General features: G+C 41.8%; 1 protein-coding gene and 1 long non-coding RNA gene across 6 annotated transcripts in view; both read right to left on the minus strand.

Moving 5' to 3' along the window:
* LOC138979354 (serine/threonine-protein kinase 38-like) overlaps nucleotides 1-21,701 on the minus strand; it is a 79,372-nt gene that overhangs the window by 21,897 nt on the left and 35,774 nt on the right. For 4 of the 5 annotated variants that reach the window (XM_070352039.1, XM_070352040.1, XM_070352038.1 and 1 more), the window contains 4 exons: nucleotides 20,773-20,938; nucleotides 10,403-10,526; nucleotides 9,700-9,795; nucleotides 7,146-7,201 (listed from right to left, as the gene is read on the minus strand). In XM_070352039.1, the coding sequence (XP_070208140.1) occupies nucleotides 7,146-7,201; nucleotides 9,700-9,795; nucleotides 10,403-10,526; nucleotides 20,773-20,938 (442 nt within the window). The remainder of the gene's footprint in view (nucleotides 1-7,145; nucleotides 7,202-9,699; nucleotides 9,796-10,402; nucleotides 10,527-20,772; nucleotides 20,939-21,701) is intronic. The other variant, XM_070352042.1, reaches the window with a different exon arrangement.
* On the minus strand, nucleotides 17,623-20,265 carry LOC138979353 (uncharacterized). Its single transcript, XR_011459999.1, has 2 exons — nucleotides 19,914-20,265; nucleotides 17,623-18,792 (listed from the first exon to the last, which is right to left on the minus strand). It is a non-coding gene; the product is annotated as an uncharacterized lncRNA (long non-coding RNA).

Consider the following 21,701-nt stretch of genomic DNA (forward strand, 5'->3'; position numbering starts at 1 on the left):
ACACCCCCCCCCCCCGCCACACACACATGATACACGTGTGCATTGGGTTACCAAGCAGACTTGATCTGTTCCTGGGAAAAGGTTACTGTTATGCTGAATTTTCAGTCTTTTTGAACATACGATTCCTGGGAGTATTTTGGTCGAGATGACATTTCTAAATTTAGCTAGGGTCGTCCTTGCGTGCTTCATGGTTTGCTGTGATATCGCAGAGCCGTTGGAACGGGTCACCCGATTTATTTAATTTTAGTCAAGCAACCACACAACTAAAAAATGTGGTTTATGCGCCAGGATATGATATGATATGATATGATATGATATGATATGTTGACAGACTGGTACTTAGGCTGTTCAGCCTTTGTCTGATCTTTTGATCAGTTACTATCCCAGCCTAACTTTGAGCTAGGTAACCTAGATATAGGAAAATGCTGGAAGAGGAGGTCTCATACTTTATTTTAATGGTTCATATAAGATTTTAAAGTAATATGAGATACGTTGCCTTCACGTATAAAAACTGTTTTATACGTGATCACGCCCGTATCAGAAGCACGCACAGCGATCGACAGTGGGAATACCCGCAGTGATAGGGGTGTAGTATGCACGTAACGTGGTATCTAACGCTCAGAAGTTGTCAAAAAGAAGGTCACAGTGTTCACGTATTATCGAGACACCGACACATTTGCACTTTTCCATTATTTTTTCTACCGTAGGGATTGAATTCATTCCACTGAACAGATTTAACTACAAAATACATTTGAACGAGCGGTATTTTGCTTTCTGTGTCTGCTTTTCGAAGTGAATCGAGGCGAGCACACTGAATAGGCCCACAGAAGGATACGCGACGTAAGTCTCAGCGCCTTGTCGTTCGTGGGGTCATGCTCTTGACACATCGGCGACTACGATGTATACAAACCAGAACTTATGAAATATGGACTGAAGCGTGAAGGAAAAATTCCAGAAAATATTGAGCATCCTTACATCCTTCTCGGATGGTTGGACTTGATAAAATCTGACATACGTTGCGCTGACGGACGTATGAAGGGTTTGCTACGTGAACACGTACCTAATCACCACACGCAGCGCGGCGACCCGCATGTGAGATAGGTGTCCTGGTAGGTGACGTAGCTGATAGGGACGCAGTTTCTAACCCTCCCTAATATATACCGGCATGGTTGGCCTAGTGGTAAGGCGTCCGCCCCGTGATCGGGAGGTCGTGGGTTCGAACCCCGGCCGGGTCATACCTAAGACTTTAAAATTGGCAATCTAGTGGCTGCTCCGCCTGGCGTCTAGCATTATGGGGTAAGTGCTAGGACTGGTTGGTCCGGTGTCAGAATAATGTGACTGGGTGAGACATGAAGCCTGTGCTGCGACTTCTGTCTTGTGTGTGGTGCACGTTATATGTTGTAGCCAAGTGGCGTACCCCGTCTCTTTGTGTGTGTTATCTCCTGCCCGACCCAGTTGCCTCCCCTGTCTATAGCTATTCCCTCTGTGTGTGTGTGTGCTAGTTACATTGGGTTTACCTTTAAATATTGCCCTTTGTGCTAGGAAGTCCCTAACTTAAAATGGAGAGAAGCAGCAGAGTAACCTCTAACCATCAGTGCCTAATGAGTGACTAAATAATACCTGGTTGTCTTTGTGCACTGTACTTTATTGTTGTAAACTGATCGAAGAAGTGTGTTTACTATCGTAGGGTAGACTCTTGACCGGATTCATTTCTAATCTAGGTGGTAAGATCCCATAACTTTCTCGGCTCCTTTTAGCTACTATTATGTATCAGCTTTGACACTGCTTGTAATCTAATGAGCCTTATTCGGTGTGCACTGCAAACAGGGCCCTCTTCACCCTTTAGCTAGTATTATGTATCAGCTTTGACACTGCTTGTAATCTAATGAGCCTTATCCGGTGTGTGATGCAGACAGGGCCCTCTTCTCCCTTTAGCTAGTGTAACTGCTCGTAATATTTCCGGTGTGTGACACAGGGCTCTCTTTATCTTTAACTATCCCTTTCATTGGGCAGGCATTTTAAGTAGAACACCCCCCGTTGGCTTACACAGGGTTGCCTTCCTATTGGCCTATCGCAACAGGGAATCGGAAGTGACCACTGTCGTTAAAAGAGCGAGGCTAGAGTAGAACAGGCAATGCGATTTGTGATAGTGAGCTGTGCGGTGCTCCTATTGGGTTGTCGTGAACCGGTCTAGCGTGTAGTTTGGCGCGACGTTTGTAATCGGTCGACTTGTGGTTTTGAATTCGTGCTCTTGTGTTTCGCGACTAGCGTCAGCAGCAGTTTTGTGTTTCTTTTACGTGTGCTCACTGAGGAGAATCTGTAAGTAACTAAATGCTTTATTCATTCCTTGTGCTTTATTCTTATGTTTCATTTGATGCTATGATGTTTGCATATGTACATTTTGCCGTTGATTTGGTCCCGGGCGATGTCCAAACGGTCTCGCGTCATTTTGATCTATCAGAGAGATGTGTTTTCTAGATCAGTTTCTAATTACTTTCATGATTTGACGCTGAAATTGAGCGTTAATAACTTTTAATATTTGATGACCAGTTATTCTAAAGTTGTTTTAGAGTCTTGTGAATTAAAGACTCGTAAGAATCAAGTAAGGCAGACTCGTTCTCATACGTTTTGTTTCGCTGAGAAAAGCCTGTCTCGCAATATTTTATGTCGAGAAGACACATGTGTATCGTTGCGATTTTTTCCCCATTTCATCACATTATTTCTGGAGATCAGTAAAGTCTGAGCAGTAGTCGGTTAAAAGCCCAAAGTTAAGCCCTCAGTGCAATTGGCCCGTAAAGCTACCTATTTACGATTTAGGCGCAGAAACCCCTACAATTGATGAACGGGAATTATGGTTGACACATATATTTTGGGTAATGAACTCGTATCATGAGTTTGATGAATTCAGGCATGAGAATGATAGAGATCTTCTGAGTTAAGATCTCAGACAATAGGAAGGTACTGTCTACAGGCGGATGCACATTTTTAACTATTAATTCCCATGTTGCACTTTAAAGGCGGTTGCCTGCAGAAGAACTTTGCGACTAATAAAAACCTAACATTTTGTGCAGTCGCTTAGGTGCACAACAGACTTTTAATCTAAAGCGATATGATTTAGTCGCGCTTTCCTGTAAAGTACTAGACTGTTGTCGCTTCATTTTGAAGCATGGGAGCGCGCGCGCTTACCCCATGCCTGAGTTATCTTTCTTATTCTTGTCTTTTTTTTTTTTTTTTTTTTTTCCTTCTTTAGGAGATCAGACATTGTTAATCACACATGTGCGTGCGTTTTTTTTTTTTACACCCCCGGTATAGGGGTGTGTATAGGATTCGCTCCATGTGTTTGTTTGTTTGTGTTCGCATATAGATCTCAAGAATGAACGGACCGATCGTCACCAAACTTGGTGAACAGGTTCTATACATTCCTGAGACGGTCCTTACAAAAATTGGAACCAGTCAAACACACGGTTAGGGAGTTATTGGTGGATTAAAATTATACAAGGACTTATAGAGGCACATCTTCATGGTCAAAGGGAAATAACCATTCTCACTCAGTCACTGCCACCAACTGAGAAGGTTATTTCCCTTTGACGGGGGTGTTTTTGCTACCTCGTAGGAATTTCTTGTTTTTTTTATATCGGAAGTTTTTTATTTTTTTTATTTTTTTTTATTATCATTTTAATTCTTATTACGTTATTACGTTTTCCTTCAGTCTCACTCTTTCTCTCAGCTTCGCACTCAATGGACAGTAAACAGATCATGGACAATTTATTTTTATTTTATTTTATTTACATTTACCCTCTCTCTCTCTCTCTCTCTCTCTCTCTCTCTCTCTCTCTCTCTCTCTCTCTCTCTCTCTCTCTCTCTCGCTCTCTCTCTCTCTCTTTCTCACACTTGTCCACACAACATCTCTCTCTCTCTCTCTCTCTCTCTCTCTCTCTCTCTCTCTCTCTCTCTCACTCACTCCCTAGTCTGTCTTTCTCTGCATCCACTTTCTTTCTCTTCGACTTGTCTGTTTTTTTCTGAATTTTGTTCTTCGGATTCTTCTGTCTTCTTCTTTGTTCTTCTTTTTTGCTCTCTCTCTCTCTCTCTCTCTCTCTCTCACTCTCTCTCTCTCTCTCTCACTCTCTCTCTCTCTCTCCCCTCTCTCTCTCTCTCTCTCTCTCTCTCTCTCTCTCTCTCCTCTCCCCCATACTCTGTCGGTCTCTCTCTCCCACAGTCTGCCAATCTCTCTCTCTCTCTCTCTCTCTCTCTCTCTCTCTCTCTCTCTCTCTTTCTCTCTCTCTCTCACTGTCTCCTCTCGTTCTATCTTCTCTCTCTCCACCTATTTTTTTTTTTATACATTTTGTCCTATATTTTCTTCCGTCATCATTTCTCCTTTTGTTACCTAACGTTTCTTTATTTCAATTTCACAGATAGCAACATATATGCGAGTCACAAGTCAATTATTTTTCTTAAACTTAACTTTTTTCAAAAATACATCCGATCTCTAAAGGGGTACCGTATCTATAAATACCTATGCACATTTTTGCAATCAAGATTAGCAAATTGACATAGTTTGCTTCAGCGGATGAAATATAATTCCTTTTAACTAGGCCAAATAGGGCATCCCGCACATCAACGTGAATTCTTTTTGAACAAGCGGTGAAGAAGGCTTCTTCAACAAGATTCCACACTTTGCTTATTTTTCTACAATAATAAAAGAAATGTTCGATATAATCTGTCTCTTCTGTACAATATGTACAACTAATACTCTCAGCAATGCCCATTTTATACAATATAATGTTCGTTGGATAAATGTTATGAGTTATTTTCCAGTGTAGCAGTCTCAATCTTACTTCTTTTGATGCGTTGCTTGCTATCTGCCAAATGTCCTTGTTTATTTCAATTCCCATCTTTCTTTTCCAGAAACTGACTGCAATAGTCTCAGTTTGATAAGCGTCTACCATTAATTTACGAAACTGCCTGGGTTTAAATGTACTTATTTTTTGATAATCCATTACCTTCATAGCTTGTATTCCATTATCATTCATCTTCAAAAAAAAGGATGCTATTGCTGTGCGAATTGCCCCATATTCAAATAGTCTTGTTGGTTTATGCCCAACTCTTTCACAAATCCTGTGAAATGGTAAAAACATATTATTCTCGTATAAATCCTTCACATAGCATATATCAGATGTAACCCAATCACGTAGAAACATTGTCTTGCCACGATAAGCAATTAGAGAGTTATTCCATAGGCATAAATTCTCCAGCTGGGTAATTTTTTGCACGCATGGTAATATCTTTTCATGGTTGTCAAGCCAACATTCTAAAACGCTTTTCCAGAACTTGTTTGTAATCAACCCCAACCCTTTAAATAAGGCTGGTTTGACGTTTGCTTGAAAGCAGCATAGATTTTTTCCGAGTTTGGAGAACATACTGAGTGGAATACTTTTCCAAGCTTCTTCGTTTGGTTGCAGTAATTTCGAGAACCTTCCAAGTACAAAGGATTTTTGAAAGTCACCCAAATCAATCATATTTAGGCCACCTTTACTTGTTTCCTGGCACATAACTTTTCGTTTTACCTTTTCATAGGCTTTTGTGTTTGAAAATCTTTTTTTCCAAATGAATCTGAAAAACATTGAGTTCAGTTTACATATGATCTTTTCGGGTATAATCAAAGCTTGCAAAGCATGTGTTAATTAAGGGATCAAAAGTGATTTTACAAGGCAAATCTTTCCCATTATACTGCAGTTTCTCTTAGACCACTTAATCATTGTGCTCTGAATATGATTGATTTTTTCTGTCCAGTTTTCTTCGATTTCCGAGGCTTCTAAATTATTACAATTGTAATAATTGTAATAATTTAGTAATAATTTCTTATTCTTGTCGTTATTATTCAACTCGATGAAGATGTGTCTTCATGGCGATGAACATACTTAATAATAACAATTATTTTGCAGTTGCGGTTCATGCAGTTGGTTAATTTATGTAAAGCATTTTTCTATGCAAGGCTTAGGCCTAGGGGAAGATGTTGGTTACTTCCCTTGACATTAGCTGTTGTGGAGTTGTTTAACTCACTGTGGATTCTCTTTCAGAGAATGCTGTGTCTGCAGGATTTTGTCTGAATTGTTACTTGTCTATATTTGTCATGATTATTTTGACAAATGATACATTCATTGGTTTATGCTTTGTATTATGTCATGTGTGACTTAGAAGGCATGTTGTTTATAATTGTATTTTTTTTTCTTTTTAGTGCCTTCTTCTTTACACTGCTTTCTGGATTACATTGTTTCTGGTTGCTACCAGAATAATATTGCCTTTTTAATTATACTGCTTTCTGGTTGCTACTAGAATAATATTGCCTTTTTAATTATACTGCTTTCTGGTTTGCACCAGAAATACATATTGTTTCTGGTTTTACACTAAATACATATTTTCTGGTTCTGTTATTGTTTCTAGCTGATTCTGGTACTGGTAGATATCAGAATTCATAATTGGTATTTCTGGTTATATGTAAGCATTGCTATTTCCTATATTAGAGTTCTGTTATTGTTTCTAATTTATAACTTATAGCATTGTTTCTAGTTGCTACCAAATTTAGCTAAACTGTTTTGGAATATTTATGATTTAGATAAGCTACCTGAGTGGTTATTCTTAGTTACATTTTCCTTAAATAAAAGATTAGTTAAGATAAGTTAAAGCAACCTCTGTCTTCGGTGTCTTAATTGTATGCTCCTCTGCCTGTGCTATATATCCTTGTCCTTACACCCGACCTTCCCTCAATGTCAAAGCAGCACCGCCCTGATAATTATGGCCCTTCGTGGTCGGCTGGGCGTCAAGAAAACAAACAAACAAAGTCTCAATATGTTAGGTCTCACTGATACGTTTAGTCTAAATACGTTCAGTCTAAGTCTCAATATGTTAGGTCTCAATACGTTTAGTCTAAATACGTTCAGTCTAAGTCTCAATATATTAGGTTTCAATACGTTTAGTCTAAATACGTTCAGTCTAAGCTCGAACTGCTGTCTTGTCCCGTCATTAAGTCTAAATACGTTCAGTCTAACTTAATCAAGTGGAAATACGTAACGGCTTGAACTGCTGTCTTGTCCCGTCATTAAGTCTAAATACGTTCAGTCTAATTTAATCAAGTGGAAATACGTAACGGCTTGAACTGCTGTCTTGTCCCTCCAGCTCATAAGGTACAGGAACAGGGAAGATTCTGAAGATCAAACAATTGCTTCATGTCGTCATGCTCACCACACACTTCCAAGAATAGTACCTGCTATTCAGACTTGGTCGTGTGACAGACGTTTTCTTCAACACGAGATTACGTTGATTGTCTTAGGGTTAGTGGAAGAAAACTCTGTCACACGACCAAGTCTGAATAGCATTTATGTCTCACAGCTTCAACAGAGGAGAGAACAAACACGTTTTGCGTACTCAAGCTTGACAAACCTAAACACAGGAGCAACCATTGTGGAGAGATCTACTTTTTGACGGAAGTGACCGAACCACTATCAATGATAACTCGGTATGTGAGAATGACGTCACAGTCATCGTCACAGTCTGTATCTTTTGAAGCATCGCATTCTTCATGACGTCTTTCTGTGTCTGCATGCGCGAAATGTTTGTTCTTTTCGGGATCTTTGTCACCTTTGTTCACAACTCTGTCCTTCTAGATTCAGACCAACAGGCCTCGTGAGCGAGCCACTTTCCAAGGGCAGCTAAATTCGCGTATGGAAACAGCACTGTCGTCTGGGATGGCGTTTTCAGTGTTCTCAGCGTTGAAGAATTTGTAAGGAGAACAAGTCGCGCAAGGCGAAAATACAACATTTAGTCAAGTCGCTGTCGAACTCACAGAATGAAACTGAACGCAACGCAAGGCAGCAAGACCGTATACTCGTAGCATCGTCAGTCCACCGCGCACGGCAAAGGCAGTGAAATTGACAGGAAGAGCGGGGTAGTACTTGCGCTGAGAAGGATAGCACGCTTTTCTGTACCTCTCTTTGTTTTAACTTTCTGAGCGTGTTTTTAATCCAAACATATCATATCTATATGTTTTTGGAATCAGGAATCGACAAGGAATAAGATGAAAGTGTTTTTAAATTGATTTGAAAAATTTAATTTTGATAATAATTTTTATATATTTAATTTTCAGAGCTTGTTTTTAATCCGAATATAACATATTTATATGTTTTTGGAATCAGCAAATGATGGAGAATAAGATGAACGTAAATTTGGATCGTTTTAGAAAAAAATAATTTTTTTTACAATTTTCAGATTTTTAATGACCAAAGTCATTAATTAATTTTTAAGCCACCAAGCTGAAATGCAATACCGAAGTCCGGGCTTCGTCGAAGGCTACTTGACCAAAATTTCAACCAATTTGGTTGAAAAATGAGAGCGTGACAGTGCCGCCTCAACTTTCACGAAAAGCGGGATATGACGTCATCAAAGACATTTATCAAAAAAAAGGAAAAAAACGTTCGGGGATATCATACCCAGGAACTCTCATGTCAAATTTCATAAAGATCGGTCCAGTAGTTTGGTCTGAATCGCTCTACACGCACGCACGCACGCACGCACGCACACACGCACGCACACACGCACACACATACACCACGACCCTCGTTTCGATTCCCCCTCGATGTTAAAACATTTAGTCAAAACTTGACTAAATGTAAAAAACGATAACAGCAGGAGAAATGAAAGTCGTGTGTGCATTTTGGGGCTTTTCGTAGGAACGATTTCGAGTTTGAATCCGTTCTTGCCATGCTCCAAAGCGTGTAACATACATTCTTGTACACGTTTGCTAAAGTAGTGGCAAAGAAGGAAAGCGTGTGACATACAAGAATATTGCTATTTCATATGTTACGTGGATTTTCATTGGTCAATTTGGCAAAACTGAGCTCAGTGCAAAAGTGATATCGACGACATTTCCGTCGATATCAGTTTTGATATCGACGACCTCTTTATTGCTTCCCCACTTCAAAAACAAAAACACCTAAATCTAAAAACAAACAAATATATATGAAAATGTAATGATTCCAGAATTTAGTTGAGCAAGTGACTAAAGACTTTTTGAAAGAAAAAACATTTTGAAATACTGAAAAGTACAAGAAAAGAGTGAACAAAAAGAAATAATAATCAGAGGGAGGGATATGGAACAGCCAAAACTGAGACAAATACTTTTGTAATTTCTTTACAGTAAGTACAAAATGTCCAGAGAATTAGCAATATATCTAACATTGACTGACTGTGTGATGATATCTTCTGCTATTGGTCTGTTTCGACAGTGATATCAAAATCTCGACCTCCGGTCTCGATTTTGATATCACTGTCTCAACAGACCATAGCAGAAGATATCATCACACAGTCCGTCAATATTGGGTACTATTACATTGTTTTATATGTATCAATCAAGAGTCTTTCACGGGCACATACACAGATTTAATGTCGTAATTATAAGATCAAAGAGTCTGACATCATGTTCATCCAATCAGTATCATCCAATGACAGGCATGCACGATCAAACAGCCTGACATGTTCATCCAATCATTATCATCCAATGACAGGCATGCACAATAAAAGAGTCTCACATCATGTTCATCCAATCAGTATCATCCAATGACAGGCATGCACGATCAAACAGCCTGACATCATGTTCATCCAATCAGTATCATCCAATGGCAAGCATGCACGATCAAAGAGTCTGACCTCATGTTCATCCAATCAATATCATCGAAAAACACGTGGCTCATGACGTCTTCACATCCCGTAACGCCGAGCCGGTAAGGTTCGTCACAAAGCAGTCTGTCACACAGACAGGTAAAGTTCATTAATAGACGATCGTCTATGGACTATAATTTTAATCGACTATCATTTTAATGGACTATTTCTTTCGACGGGCGAACTGGCCTAGTCAATAAGACATCGGCCTCCTGATCGGAAGGTCGTACATTAGTTCAAACCCCGGCCGGCGGCCTATCGGGTCAGGGTGAAGACTTTTCCCATCTCCCAGATGAACTAATGTGCAGACCTGCTAGTGCCTTATCCCCCTTCGTGTGTACACGCAAGCCCAAGACCAACTGCGCACGGAAAAGATCCTGGGATCCATGTCAGAGTTATGTGGGGTTATACAAAAAAGAAAATACCCAGCATACTTCCCCCGAAGGCGGCGTTTGGCTGCCTGAATGGCGGGGTCATACACGTAAAAACCCACTCCTGCAAAAACACGAGTGAACGTGGGAGTTTCAGCCTATGAACGAAGAAGAAAAATAAGATGAGCACATTTTTCATGGACTATCTTTTCATAGACTATCATGGACTACCTCTTCGTGGACTTTCTTTCATGGGTCAGTTTGTGGCCACCTACCTGTGGACTGTCTAGAAAGGGGGAGGGGGGTGTCACCTGTCGTACCGTTGCATGAGGTCCTTGACCTTTTCCGACACGGGCTGCACACACGGGAAGGACAGGTGGCGCCGCCAGTCGATAATCTTGCACTCCACCTCCTTCAGGGTCGCCCCGCGGAACGGCAGCTGACCTGAACACACTTCAAACGTCAATCACATTGTCTTACTGCTCTGACCTGAACACACTTCACACGTCAATGACATTGTCTTACTGCTCTGACCTGAACACACTTCACACGTCATTTACATTGTCTTACTGCTCTGACCTGAACACACTTCACACGTCATTTACATTGTCTTACTGCTCTGATCTGAACACACTTCACACGTCTTTTCCGTGCGCAGTTGGTCTTGGGCTTGCGTGTACACACGAAGGGGGATAAGGCACTAGCAGGTCTGCACATTAGTTCATCTGGGAGATGGGAAAAGTCTTCACCCTGACCCGATAGGCCGCCGGCCGGGGTTTGAAAGTAAAAAGGGTATTGTAGTTGTACATATATTACTTTAGATATTTTTGTTTTTTGTTTTTTTTGTTATCATGGGTTTTATGAATTTTCTTCTCTTATTCTTTTATAATTATTAATTAATGACCTATATGTGCTGATGACCAATTTAATTTCCTTTGTTGGATCAATAAAATGTTATGAGTATGGGTATGAGTACATATTGTCTTACTGCTCTGACCTGAACACACTTCACACGTCATTTACAATGTCTTACTGCACAGACCTGAACACACAACTTGGTTCTGTTATCATCCAACAAAACAGTGGTATTTGACAATGTCTTACTGCACTGACCTGAACACACAACTTGGTTCTGTTATCATCCAACAAAACCGTGGTATTTGACAATGTCTTACTGCACTGACCTGAACACACAACTTGGTTCTGTTATCATCCAACAAAACAGTGGTATTTGACAATGTCTTACTGCACTGACCTGAACACACAACTTGGTTCTGTTATCATCCAACAAAACAGTGGTATTTGACAATGTCTTACTGCACTGACCTGAACACACAACTTGGTTCTGTTATCATCCAACAAAACAGTGGTATTTGACAATGTCTTACTGCACTGACCTGAACACACAACTTGGTTCTGTTATCATCCAACAAAACAGTGGTATTTGACAATGTCTTACTGCACTGACCTGAACACACAACTTGGTTCTGTTATCATCCAACAAAACAGTGGTATTTGACAATGTCTTACTGCACTGACCTGAACACACAACTTGGTTCTGTTATCATCCAACAAAACAGTGGTATTTGACAATGTCTTACTGCACTGACCTGAACACACAACTTGGTTCTGTTATCATCCAACAAAACAGTGGTATTTGACAATGTCTTACTGCACTGACCTGAACACACAACTTGGTTCTGTTATCATCCAACAAAACAGTGGTATTTGACAATGTCTTACTGCACTGACCTGAACACACAACTTGGTTCTGTTATCATCCAACAAAACAGTGGTATTTGACAATGTCTTACTGCACTGACCTGAACACACAACTTGGTTCTGTTATCATCCAACAAAACAGTGGTATTTGACAATGTCTTACTGCACTGACCTGAACACACAACTTGGTTCTGTTATCATCCAACAAAACAGTGGTATTTGACAATGTCTTACTGCACTGACCTGAACACACAACTTGGTTCTGTTATCATCCAACAAAACAGTGGTATTTGACAATGTCTTACTGCACTGACCTGAACAAGTAAGCTAACCAAACAACATACAGTAGAGACAGATACCGTACAACATACAGTAGAGACAGATACCGTACAACATACAGTAAAGACAGATACCGTACAACATACAGTAGAGACACTCACAGTACAACATACAGTAGAGACACTCACCGTACAACATACAGTAGAGACACTCACAGTACAACATACAGTAGAGACACTCACCGTACAACATACAGTAGAGACACCCACCGTACAACATACAGTAGAGACACCCACCGTACAACATACAGTAGAGACACCCACCGTACAACATACAGTAGAGACACTAACAGTACAACATACAGTAGAGACACCCACCGTACAACATACAGTAGAAAAACACTCGCCGTACAACATACAGTAGAGACACTCACCGTACAACATACAGTAGAGACACTCACCGTACAACATACAGTAGAGACACTCACCGTACAACATACAGTAGAGACACACCCACCGTACAACATACAGTAGAAACACACTCGCCGTACAACATACAGTAGAGACACTCACCGTACAACATACAGTAGAGACACCCACCGTACAACATACAGTAGAAACACACTCGCCGTACAACATACAGTAGAGACACTCACCGTACAACATACAGTAGAAACACACTCGCCGTACAACATACAGTAGAGACACTCACCGTACAACATACAGTAGAAACACACTCGCCGTACAACATACGGTAGAGACACCAACCGTACAACATACAGTAGAGACCCTCACCGTACAACATACAGTAGAGACACTCACCGTACAACATACAGTAGAGACACCCACCGTACAACATACAGTAGAAACACACTCGCCGTACAACATACAGTAGAAACACACTCGCCGTACAACATACAGTAGAAACACACTCGCCGTACAACATACAGTAGAAACACACTCACCGTACAACATACAGTAGAGACACTCACCGTACAACATACAGTAGAGACACCCACCGTACAACATACAGTAGAAACACACTCGCCGTACAACATACAGTAGAAACACACTCGCCGTACAACATACAGTAGAAACACACTCGCCGTACAACATACAGTAGAAACACACTCGCCGTACAACATACAGTAGAAACACACTCGCCGTACAACATACAGTAGAAACACTCACCGTACAACATACAGTAGAGACGCCCACCGTACAACATACAGTAGAGACACCCACCGTACAACATACAGTAGAAACACACTCGCCGTACAACATACAGTAGAGACACCCACCGTACAACTTACAGTAGAGACACTCACCGTACAACATACAGTAGAGACACTCACCGTACAACATACAGTAGAGACACACCCACCGTACAACATACAGTAGAAACACACTCGCCGTACAACATACAGTAGAGACACTCACCGTACAACATACAGTAGAGACACCCACCGTACAACATACAGTAGAAACACACTCGCCGTACAACATACAGTAGAAACACACTCGCCGTACAACATACAGTAGAAACACACTCGCCGTACAACATACAGTAGGGACACTCACCGTACAACATACAGTAGAGACACCCACCGTACAACATACAGTAGAAACACAGTCGCCGTACAACATACAGTAGAAACACACTCGCCGTACAACATACAGTAGAAACACACTCGCCGTACAACATACAGTAGAAACACACTCGTCGTACAACATACAGTAGAAACACACTCGCCGTACAACATACAGTAGAGACACTCACCGTACAACATACAGTAGAGACACCCACCGTACAACATACAGTAGAGACACCCACCGTACAACATACAGTAGAAACACACTCGCCGTACAACATACAGTAGAGACACCCACCGTACAACTTACAGTAGAGACACTCACCGTACAACATACAGTAGAGACACTCACCGTACAACATACAGTAGAGACACACCCACCGTACAACATACAGTAGAAACACACTCGCCGTACAACATACAGTAGAGACACTCACCGTACAACATACAGTAGAGACACCCACCGTACAACATACAGTAGAAACACACTCGCCGTACAACATACAGTAGAGACACTCACCGTACAACATACAGTAGAAACACACTCGCCGTACAACATACAGTAGAGACACTCACCGTACAACATACAGTAGAAACACACTCGCCGTACAACATACAGTAGAAACACTCACCGTACAACATACAGTAGAGACACTCACCGTACAACATACAGTAGAGACACCCACCGTACAACATACAGTAGAAACACACTCGCCGTACAACATACAGTAGAGACACTCACCGTACAACATACAGTAGAAACACACTCGCCGTACAACATACAGTAGAGACACTCACCGTACAACATACAGTAGAGACACCCACCGTACAACATACAGTAGAAACACACTCGCCGTACAACATACAGTAGAGACAGACACCGTACAACATACAGTAGAGACACTCACCGTACAACATACAGTAGAGACACCCACCGTACAACATACAGTAGAAACACAGTCGCCGTACAACATACAGTAGAAACACACTCGCCGTACAACATACAGTAGAGACACTCACAGTACAACATACAGTAGAAACACACTCGCCGTACAACATACAGTAGAGACACTCACCGTACAACATACAGTAGAGACACTCACCGTACAACATACAGTAGAAACACACTCGCCGTACAACATACAGTAGAGACAGACACCGTACAACATACAGTAGAGACACTCACCGTACAACATACAGTAGAGACACCCACCGTACAACATACAGTAGAAACACACTCGCCGTACAACATACAGTAGAAACACACTCGCCGTACAACATACAGTAGAAACACACTCGCCGTACAACATACAGTAGAGACACTCACCGTACAACATACAGTAGAGACACCCACCGTTCAACATACAGTAGAAACACACTCGCCGTACAACATACAGTAGAAACACACTCGCCGTACAACATACAGTAGAGACACTCACCGTACAACATACAGTAGAGACACCCACCGTACAACATACAGTAGAGACACCCACCGTACAACATACAGTAGAAACACACTCGCCGTACAACATACAGTAGAGACACCCACCGTACAACTTACAGTAGAGACACTCACCGTACAACATACAGTAGAGACACTCACCGTACAACATACAGTAGAGACACACCCACCGTACAACATACAGTAGAAACACACTCGCCGTACAACATACAGTAGAAACACACTCGCCGTACAACATACAGTAGAGACACTCACAGTACAACATACAGTAGAAACACACTCGCCGTACAACATACAGTAGAGACACTCACCGTACAACATACAGTAGAGACACTCACCGTACAACATACAGTAGAAACACACTCGCCGTACAACATACAGTAGAGACAGACACCGTACAACATACAGTAGAGACACTCACCGTACAACATACAGTAGAGACACCCACCGTACAACATACAGTAGAAACACACTCGCCGTACAACATACAGTAGAAACACACTCGCCGTACAACATACAGTAGAAACACACTCGCCGTACAACATACAGTAGAGACACTCACCGTACAACATACAGTAGAGACACCCACCGTACAACATACAGTAGAAACACACTCGCCGTACAACATACAGTAGAAACACACTCGCCGTACAACATACAGTAGAAACACACTCGCCGTACAACATACAGTAGAGACACTCACCGTACAACATACAGTAGAGACACTCACCGTACAACATACAGTAGAGACACCCACAGTACAACATACAGTAGAAACACACTCGCCGTACAACATACAGTAGAAACACACTCGCCGTACAACATACAGTAGAAACACACTCGCCGTACAACATACAGTAGAGACACTCACCGTACAACATACAGTAGAGACACCCACCGTTCAACATACAGTAGAAACACACTCGCCGTACAACATACAGTAGAAACACACTCGCCGTACAACATACAGTAGAAACACACTCGCCGTACAACATACAGTAGAAACACACTCGCCGTACAACATACAGTAGAAACACACTCCCCGTACAACATACAGTAGAGACACTCACCGTACAACATACAGTAGAGACACCCACCGTACAACATACAGTAGAGACAGACACCGTACAACATACAGTAGAGACACTCACAGTACAACATACAGTAGAGACACTCACAGTACACCATACAGTAGAGACACTCACCGTACAACATAGGGGAAGGGCTCCTAATATGGATCACTTTTTGTTTTTTGCTGATAACTATCTTGTTTCCTTGCGAAGAAGTTTCATTTGTGTTTGGTAGTTTGGGCGGGGATATAGCTCAGTTGGTAGCGCGCTGGATTTGTATTCAGTTGGCCGCTGTCAGCGTGAGTTCGATCCCAGGAGAAGTCACACTCACCGTACAACATACAGTAGAGACAGACACAAAAAGTCCAGAAGTCACACTCACCGTACAACATACAGTAGAGACAGACACCAACAGACCAGAAGTCACACTCACCGTACAACATACAGTAGAGACAGACACCAACAGACCAGAAGTCACACTCACCGTACAACATACAGTAGAGACAGACACCAACAGACCAGAAGTCACACTCACCGTACAATAAACAGTAGAGACAGACACCAACAGACCAGAAGTCACACTCACCGTACAACATACAGTAGAGACAGACACCAAAAGACCAGAAGTCACACTCACCGTACAACATACAGTAGAGACAGACACCAACAGACCAGAAGTCACACTCACCGTACAACATACAGTAGAGACAGACACCGTACAACATACAGTAGAGACAGACACAAAAAGACCAGAAGTCACACTCACCGTACAACATACAGTAGAGACAGACACCAACAGACCAGAAGTCACACTCACCGTACAACATACAGTAGAGACAGACACCGTACAACATACAGTAGAGACAGACACAAAAAGTCCAGAAGTCACACTCACCGTACAACATACAGTAGAGACAGACACCAACAGACCAGAAGTCACACTCACCGTACAACATACAGTAGAGACAGACACCGTACAACATACAGTAGAGACAGACACCGTACAACATACAGTAGAGACAGACACCAACAGACCAGAAGTCACACTCACCGTACAACATACAGTAGAGACAGACACCAACAGACCAGAAGTCACACTCACCGTACAACATACAGTAGAGACAGACACCAACAGACCAGAAGTCACACTCACCGTACAACATACAGTAGAGACAGACACCGTACAACATACAGTAGAGACAGACACCAAAAGACCAGAAGTCACACTCACCGTACAACATACAGCAGAGGCAGACACAAAAAGACCAGAAGTCACACTCACCGCCTACAACATACAGTAGAGGCAGACTGTAACTCCCCTAAATTTTGGGAGAGGTATAGGAATACCTTTTAACGTACAAAACACTCAGACACAGTCAACCACTCTTACTCTAATCACTGACTCCACAACCAGGCAACATTCAAACCAAAGTTTATTATTTACACACACGACATCACCGCATTCACATTCACACCCAATCACAATCGCTCAAAATAAAAGATAGATGAAGAAGGAAGAATTATCTTAAAGTTTAACAAAACAAAATGGCTATAAGAATTTATAACTTGATACTAAAAGAACTGTAAATATCCCTAAATATTACCACCTACCACCTTAATTCCCTGATCCCGAAAAATCAAAAAATCTCTTTATAAATCTATCTCAACTCAAAATCCGCTTATCTTCACCTACAGTAATCAATTAACCCCGTTATTTATTAACTAACTATTATTTCTAACTTACATTTACACTAATACCTCGTGATAGGGACTACCAACGTTTCTGCTACACTGCCTTCAACCTTGATGCACAAGATCAACGCCAAACGCAGCTACACATGAAACCAGTAGGCCCAGCCACCATTAATACTAATTAACTTAACTTTAAATAACAAAACCCTCAATTCTCTTCCACTTATTTCAACACAATAAATGGTACGAACATTAATTCATCAATAACACATTCACATTAATCCACCACGTAACAACCTTACTTCATAACAACAAATTACCATATCACTACATACTTTTCTCTTCGTGCGTAATGATCACGACGTTTCACACCCAAGTCCAGTTCACATTTCGCCGATCCACAAAATCAACGTCGCTCAAAGAAAACAATAAAGACACTCCAGATTAGTCCCGTTGAAATGTAAATAACCAGGCCTGGTACTAAGTTAATAACTTAATATTTAATTAATAGTCAATTTCTACCTAGTTTCCTCTAACACTTGCAACATCTCTATGTCTTTAATATGTTTAAACTCACTTATAGGTCACAATGCTTATTGAAGCCACAGCTGCATAACTCAAGGCACACAGATGCCATAATATGTTCTTGTGCACAGACTGCTCGTGGCAATAGAATGCCAGCACCTTCCACCACTTTACCCACTGACGGTGGGCCACCTCACCTCCACAGCTCACACTTGCGACACACCGGTGGTCCAACACCCACCAACTAACACGCCTTCCTCCCGGGTATAGAGCCGGAAGCTTCTTGCACCCGGAACCTCATGCTGTCCCCTGTGTCGTTCGTCTCTCCTGGCTTGGACTCTTCCACAGCCCCGCTTCTATGCTTGAACGCTGTCGTAGGAACAAAAGCCAAGTATAACTACTTGTTCCTCCAACAATACTTAATTATCTCCCCTTATCCACCAAGTCCATAAATTGACTCTAACAACAATATTTCCTTCATTAGACTTCCCATAATTATCAATACTCATCAACTTTCAAAGTCCCCTCTTTACTTAATTACTCATTAATTACCATAATTAACTACTTAATTAACCACCCTGGCCATCTCGTCAAAGTTACCATTTAACTTTAACCACAACATCATTATCAAAATACCAGAGTCCCAACATGACCAATTATGTAATAATTCTTACAATTTTCACTCCCTTAAATACCTAATTATAGTCTTTACTTTTATACAATTGTAAAGACACCATCATCAATATAAATGTACAAAGTATTTACAACTCCCATTTCACAAAGTCAATACAACATGGCTGCCCCCATAATCAACAATTCCTATTTCATTATTTGACCCAACCATTTACAAGCAGCCCCTTCACAAACAACGCCACTTCTCTTACCCCTTATGAATTCAAGTCATATTACATAGTGGCACCTCGTTCTTTCCTCTTTCTCTAACCGTGATGACGTCACATATTTACAACCAACCCCCCGTCTTCTGTCTTGACAGTGAACTCCCGTTTAAAACCTCCCGTACCTCGTCTCCAAATTTCCGCACTAACAACTACTACACGACTATTCTCTGGAATTAACGCTCTCTACCTTAAATACACCCTCCATAAAAATAAATCCTTCCCACACATGAGTTCACTCGCAGTAACTGCTGACACCTCTTTTCTTCTTTCCACCAGCCAACTCGCTCTCCCCACTTCTTGTGCTTGAGCCATTTCAGCACAGGTCCTTTGTGCCAAGGGGACTTCATTTATCTTCAAATTTAGATTCCCTCTCTCGTCCTTCCTACTTCTTGCACAATGAAAAACTGTCCACCCCTTTTCCTTTGTTTCCCATTTTCCCTCTCCCCTTTCTACCCCCGACACCCTACACATAAAATGACACCAACCCAGGAAACTAAAAAACTAAACCTCTCTCATACACAAACACTACCGAACCAAAAAATTTTGACCCTGAGCACGGAAGGAGAGAAAAACTACAGAATTTCAACACACCTTGCCGTTCGAGGACTGACCACCCGTAGAACCCTTGAAGCCACACCAAGACAGCTGGAACACAACTTGTCTCCGGGGTCGAATAAAACATCAACACGCCGGTCGGCCGGATAGAGCATTCACATCAACCATCCGTTCTCTTCACAGTTTTACACAGCAGTGACCTTCGAGCCTGTGACTCGTTCACGCACCACGCAACCCCACGTGCGTGAATACACTCCCGCGATTGGCTGTCCATATCCACGGACACACACCGAGTCACTGTATAGGCACCCATCTGAGCCAAAACCGCACGAACCCCAGCTCATGCACGAATTACCAAATAAGTCATGGCTGGACTTGGGCAGAGTTTGTGACAGCAGACACAAAAAGACCAGAAGTCACACTCACCGCCTACAACATACAGTAGAGGCAGACACCAAAAGACCAGAAGTCACACTCACCGTACAACATACAGTAGAGACAGACACCAAAAGACCAGAAGTCACACTCACCGTACAACATACAGTAGAGACAGACACCGTACAACATACAGTAGAGACAGACACCGTACAACATACAGTAGAGGCAGACACCAAAAGACCAGAAGTCACACTCACCGTACAACATACTGAGAGACAGACACCGTACAACACACAGCAGAGGCAGACACAAAAAGACCAGAAGTCACACTCACCGTACAACATACAGTAGAGACAGACACCGTACAACATACAGTAGAGACAGACACCGTACAACATACAGTAGAGGCAGACACCAAAAGACCAGAAGTCACACTCACCGTACAACATACAGTAGAGACAGACACCGTACAACATACAGTAGAGGCAGACACCAAAAGACCAGAAGTCACACTCACCGTACAACATACAGTAGAGACAGACACCAAAAGACCAGAAGTCACAGGCGAAGGTGTACACGGTGCCGGGCGGGGCGGGTCTCAGCTGCGACAGGAAGCCCGTGGCACGTGGCCTCACCACCTCTGGTGCCATGAACTCCAAGCTCCCTCCGTGGTTGTCAGTCGTCTGCCCACGTCACAGTATGAACCAAAAAATACAGTAGATTGTCAGTCGTCTGCCCACGTCACAGTATGAACCAAAAGTGACAGTAGATTATTAGTCGTCTGCCCAAGTCACACGGTATGAACCAAAAGTGACAGTAGATTATCAGTCGTCTGTTCACGCCATAGATACAACACACAATAACAGTGGATTATCAGTCGTCTGTTCACACCATAAACTGAGCAAAAAAATTATTGCACCCATTTTTGTACCCCAACTAAAACATTCATGCACGTGTCACTTGGCTACATTGCACACTTTTCGGATTAACGATTTAGGGGTATTAGGTATCACGTGTCATTCTCTTCAAACTTTATATACCATTACAGCCCCTTCACTTGGCTACATTGCACACTTTTCGGATTAACGATTTAGGGGTATTAGGTATCACGTGACCGCCGCCGAAGTCAGGGTACCCCCAAAATCGACCTGACCATAGATACAACACACAATAACAGTAGATTATCAGTCGTCTGTTCACCCTTAGCGTATCACCAATTCTTGTCCCAAATAGAAACATTTTCTGAGAGGACGTTAACTCCCCCCTTTAGTTTTTTTTTTCGTCTGTTCACGTCATAGATACAACACACAAAAACAGTAGATTATCAGTCGTCTGTTCACACCATAGATTCAACACACAAAAACAGTAGATTATCAGTCGTCTGTTCACACCATAGATTCAACACACAATAACAGTAGATTATCAGTCGTCTGTTCACACCATAGA

Source organism: Littorina saxatilis, linkage group LG11, assembly GCF_037325665.1.
Source record: "Littorina saxatilis isolate snail1 linkage group LG11, US_GU_Lsax_2.0, whole genome shotgun sequence".
NCBI lineage: Eukaryota > Metazoa > Mollusca > Gastropoda > Littorinimorpha > Littorinidae > Littorina > Littorina saxatilis.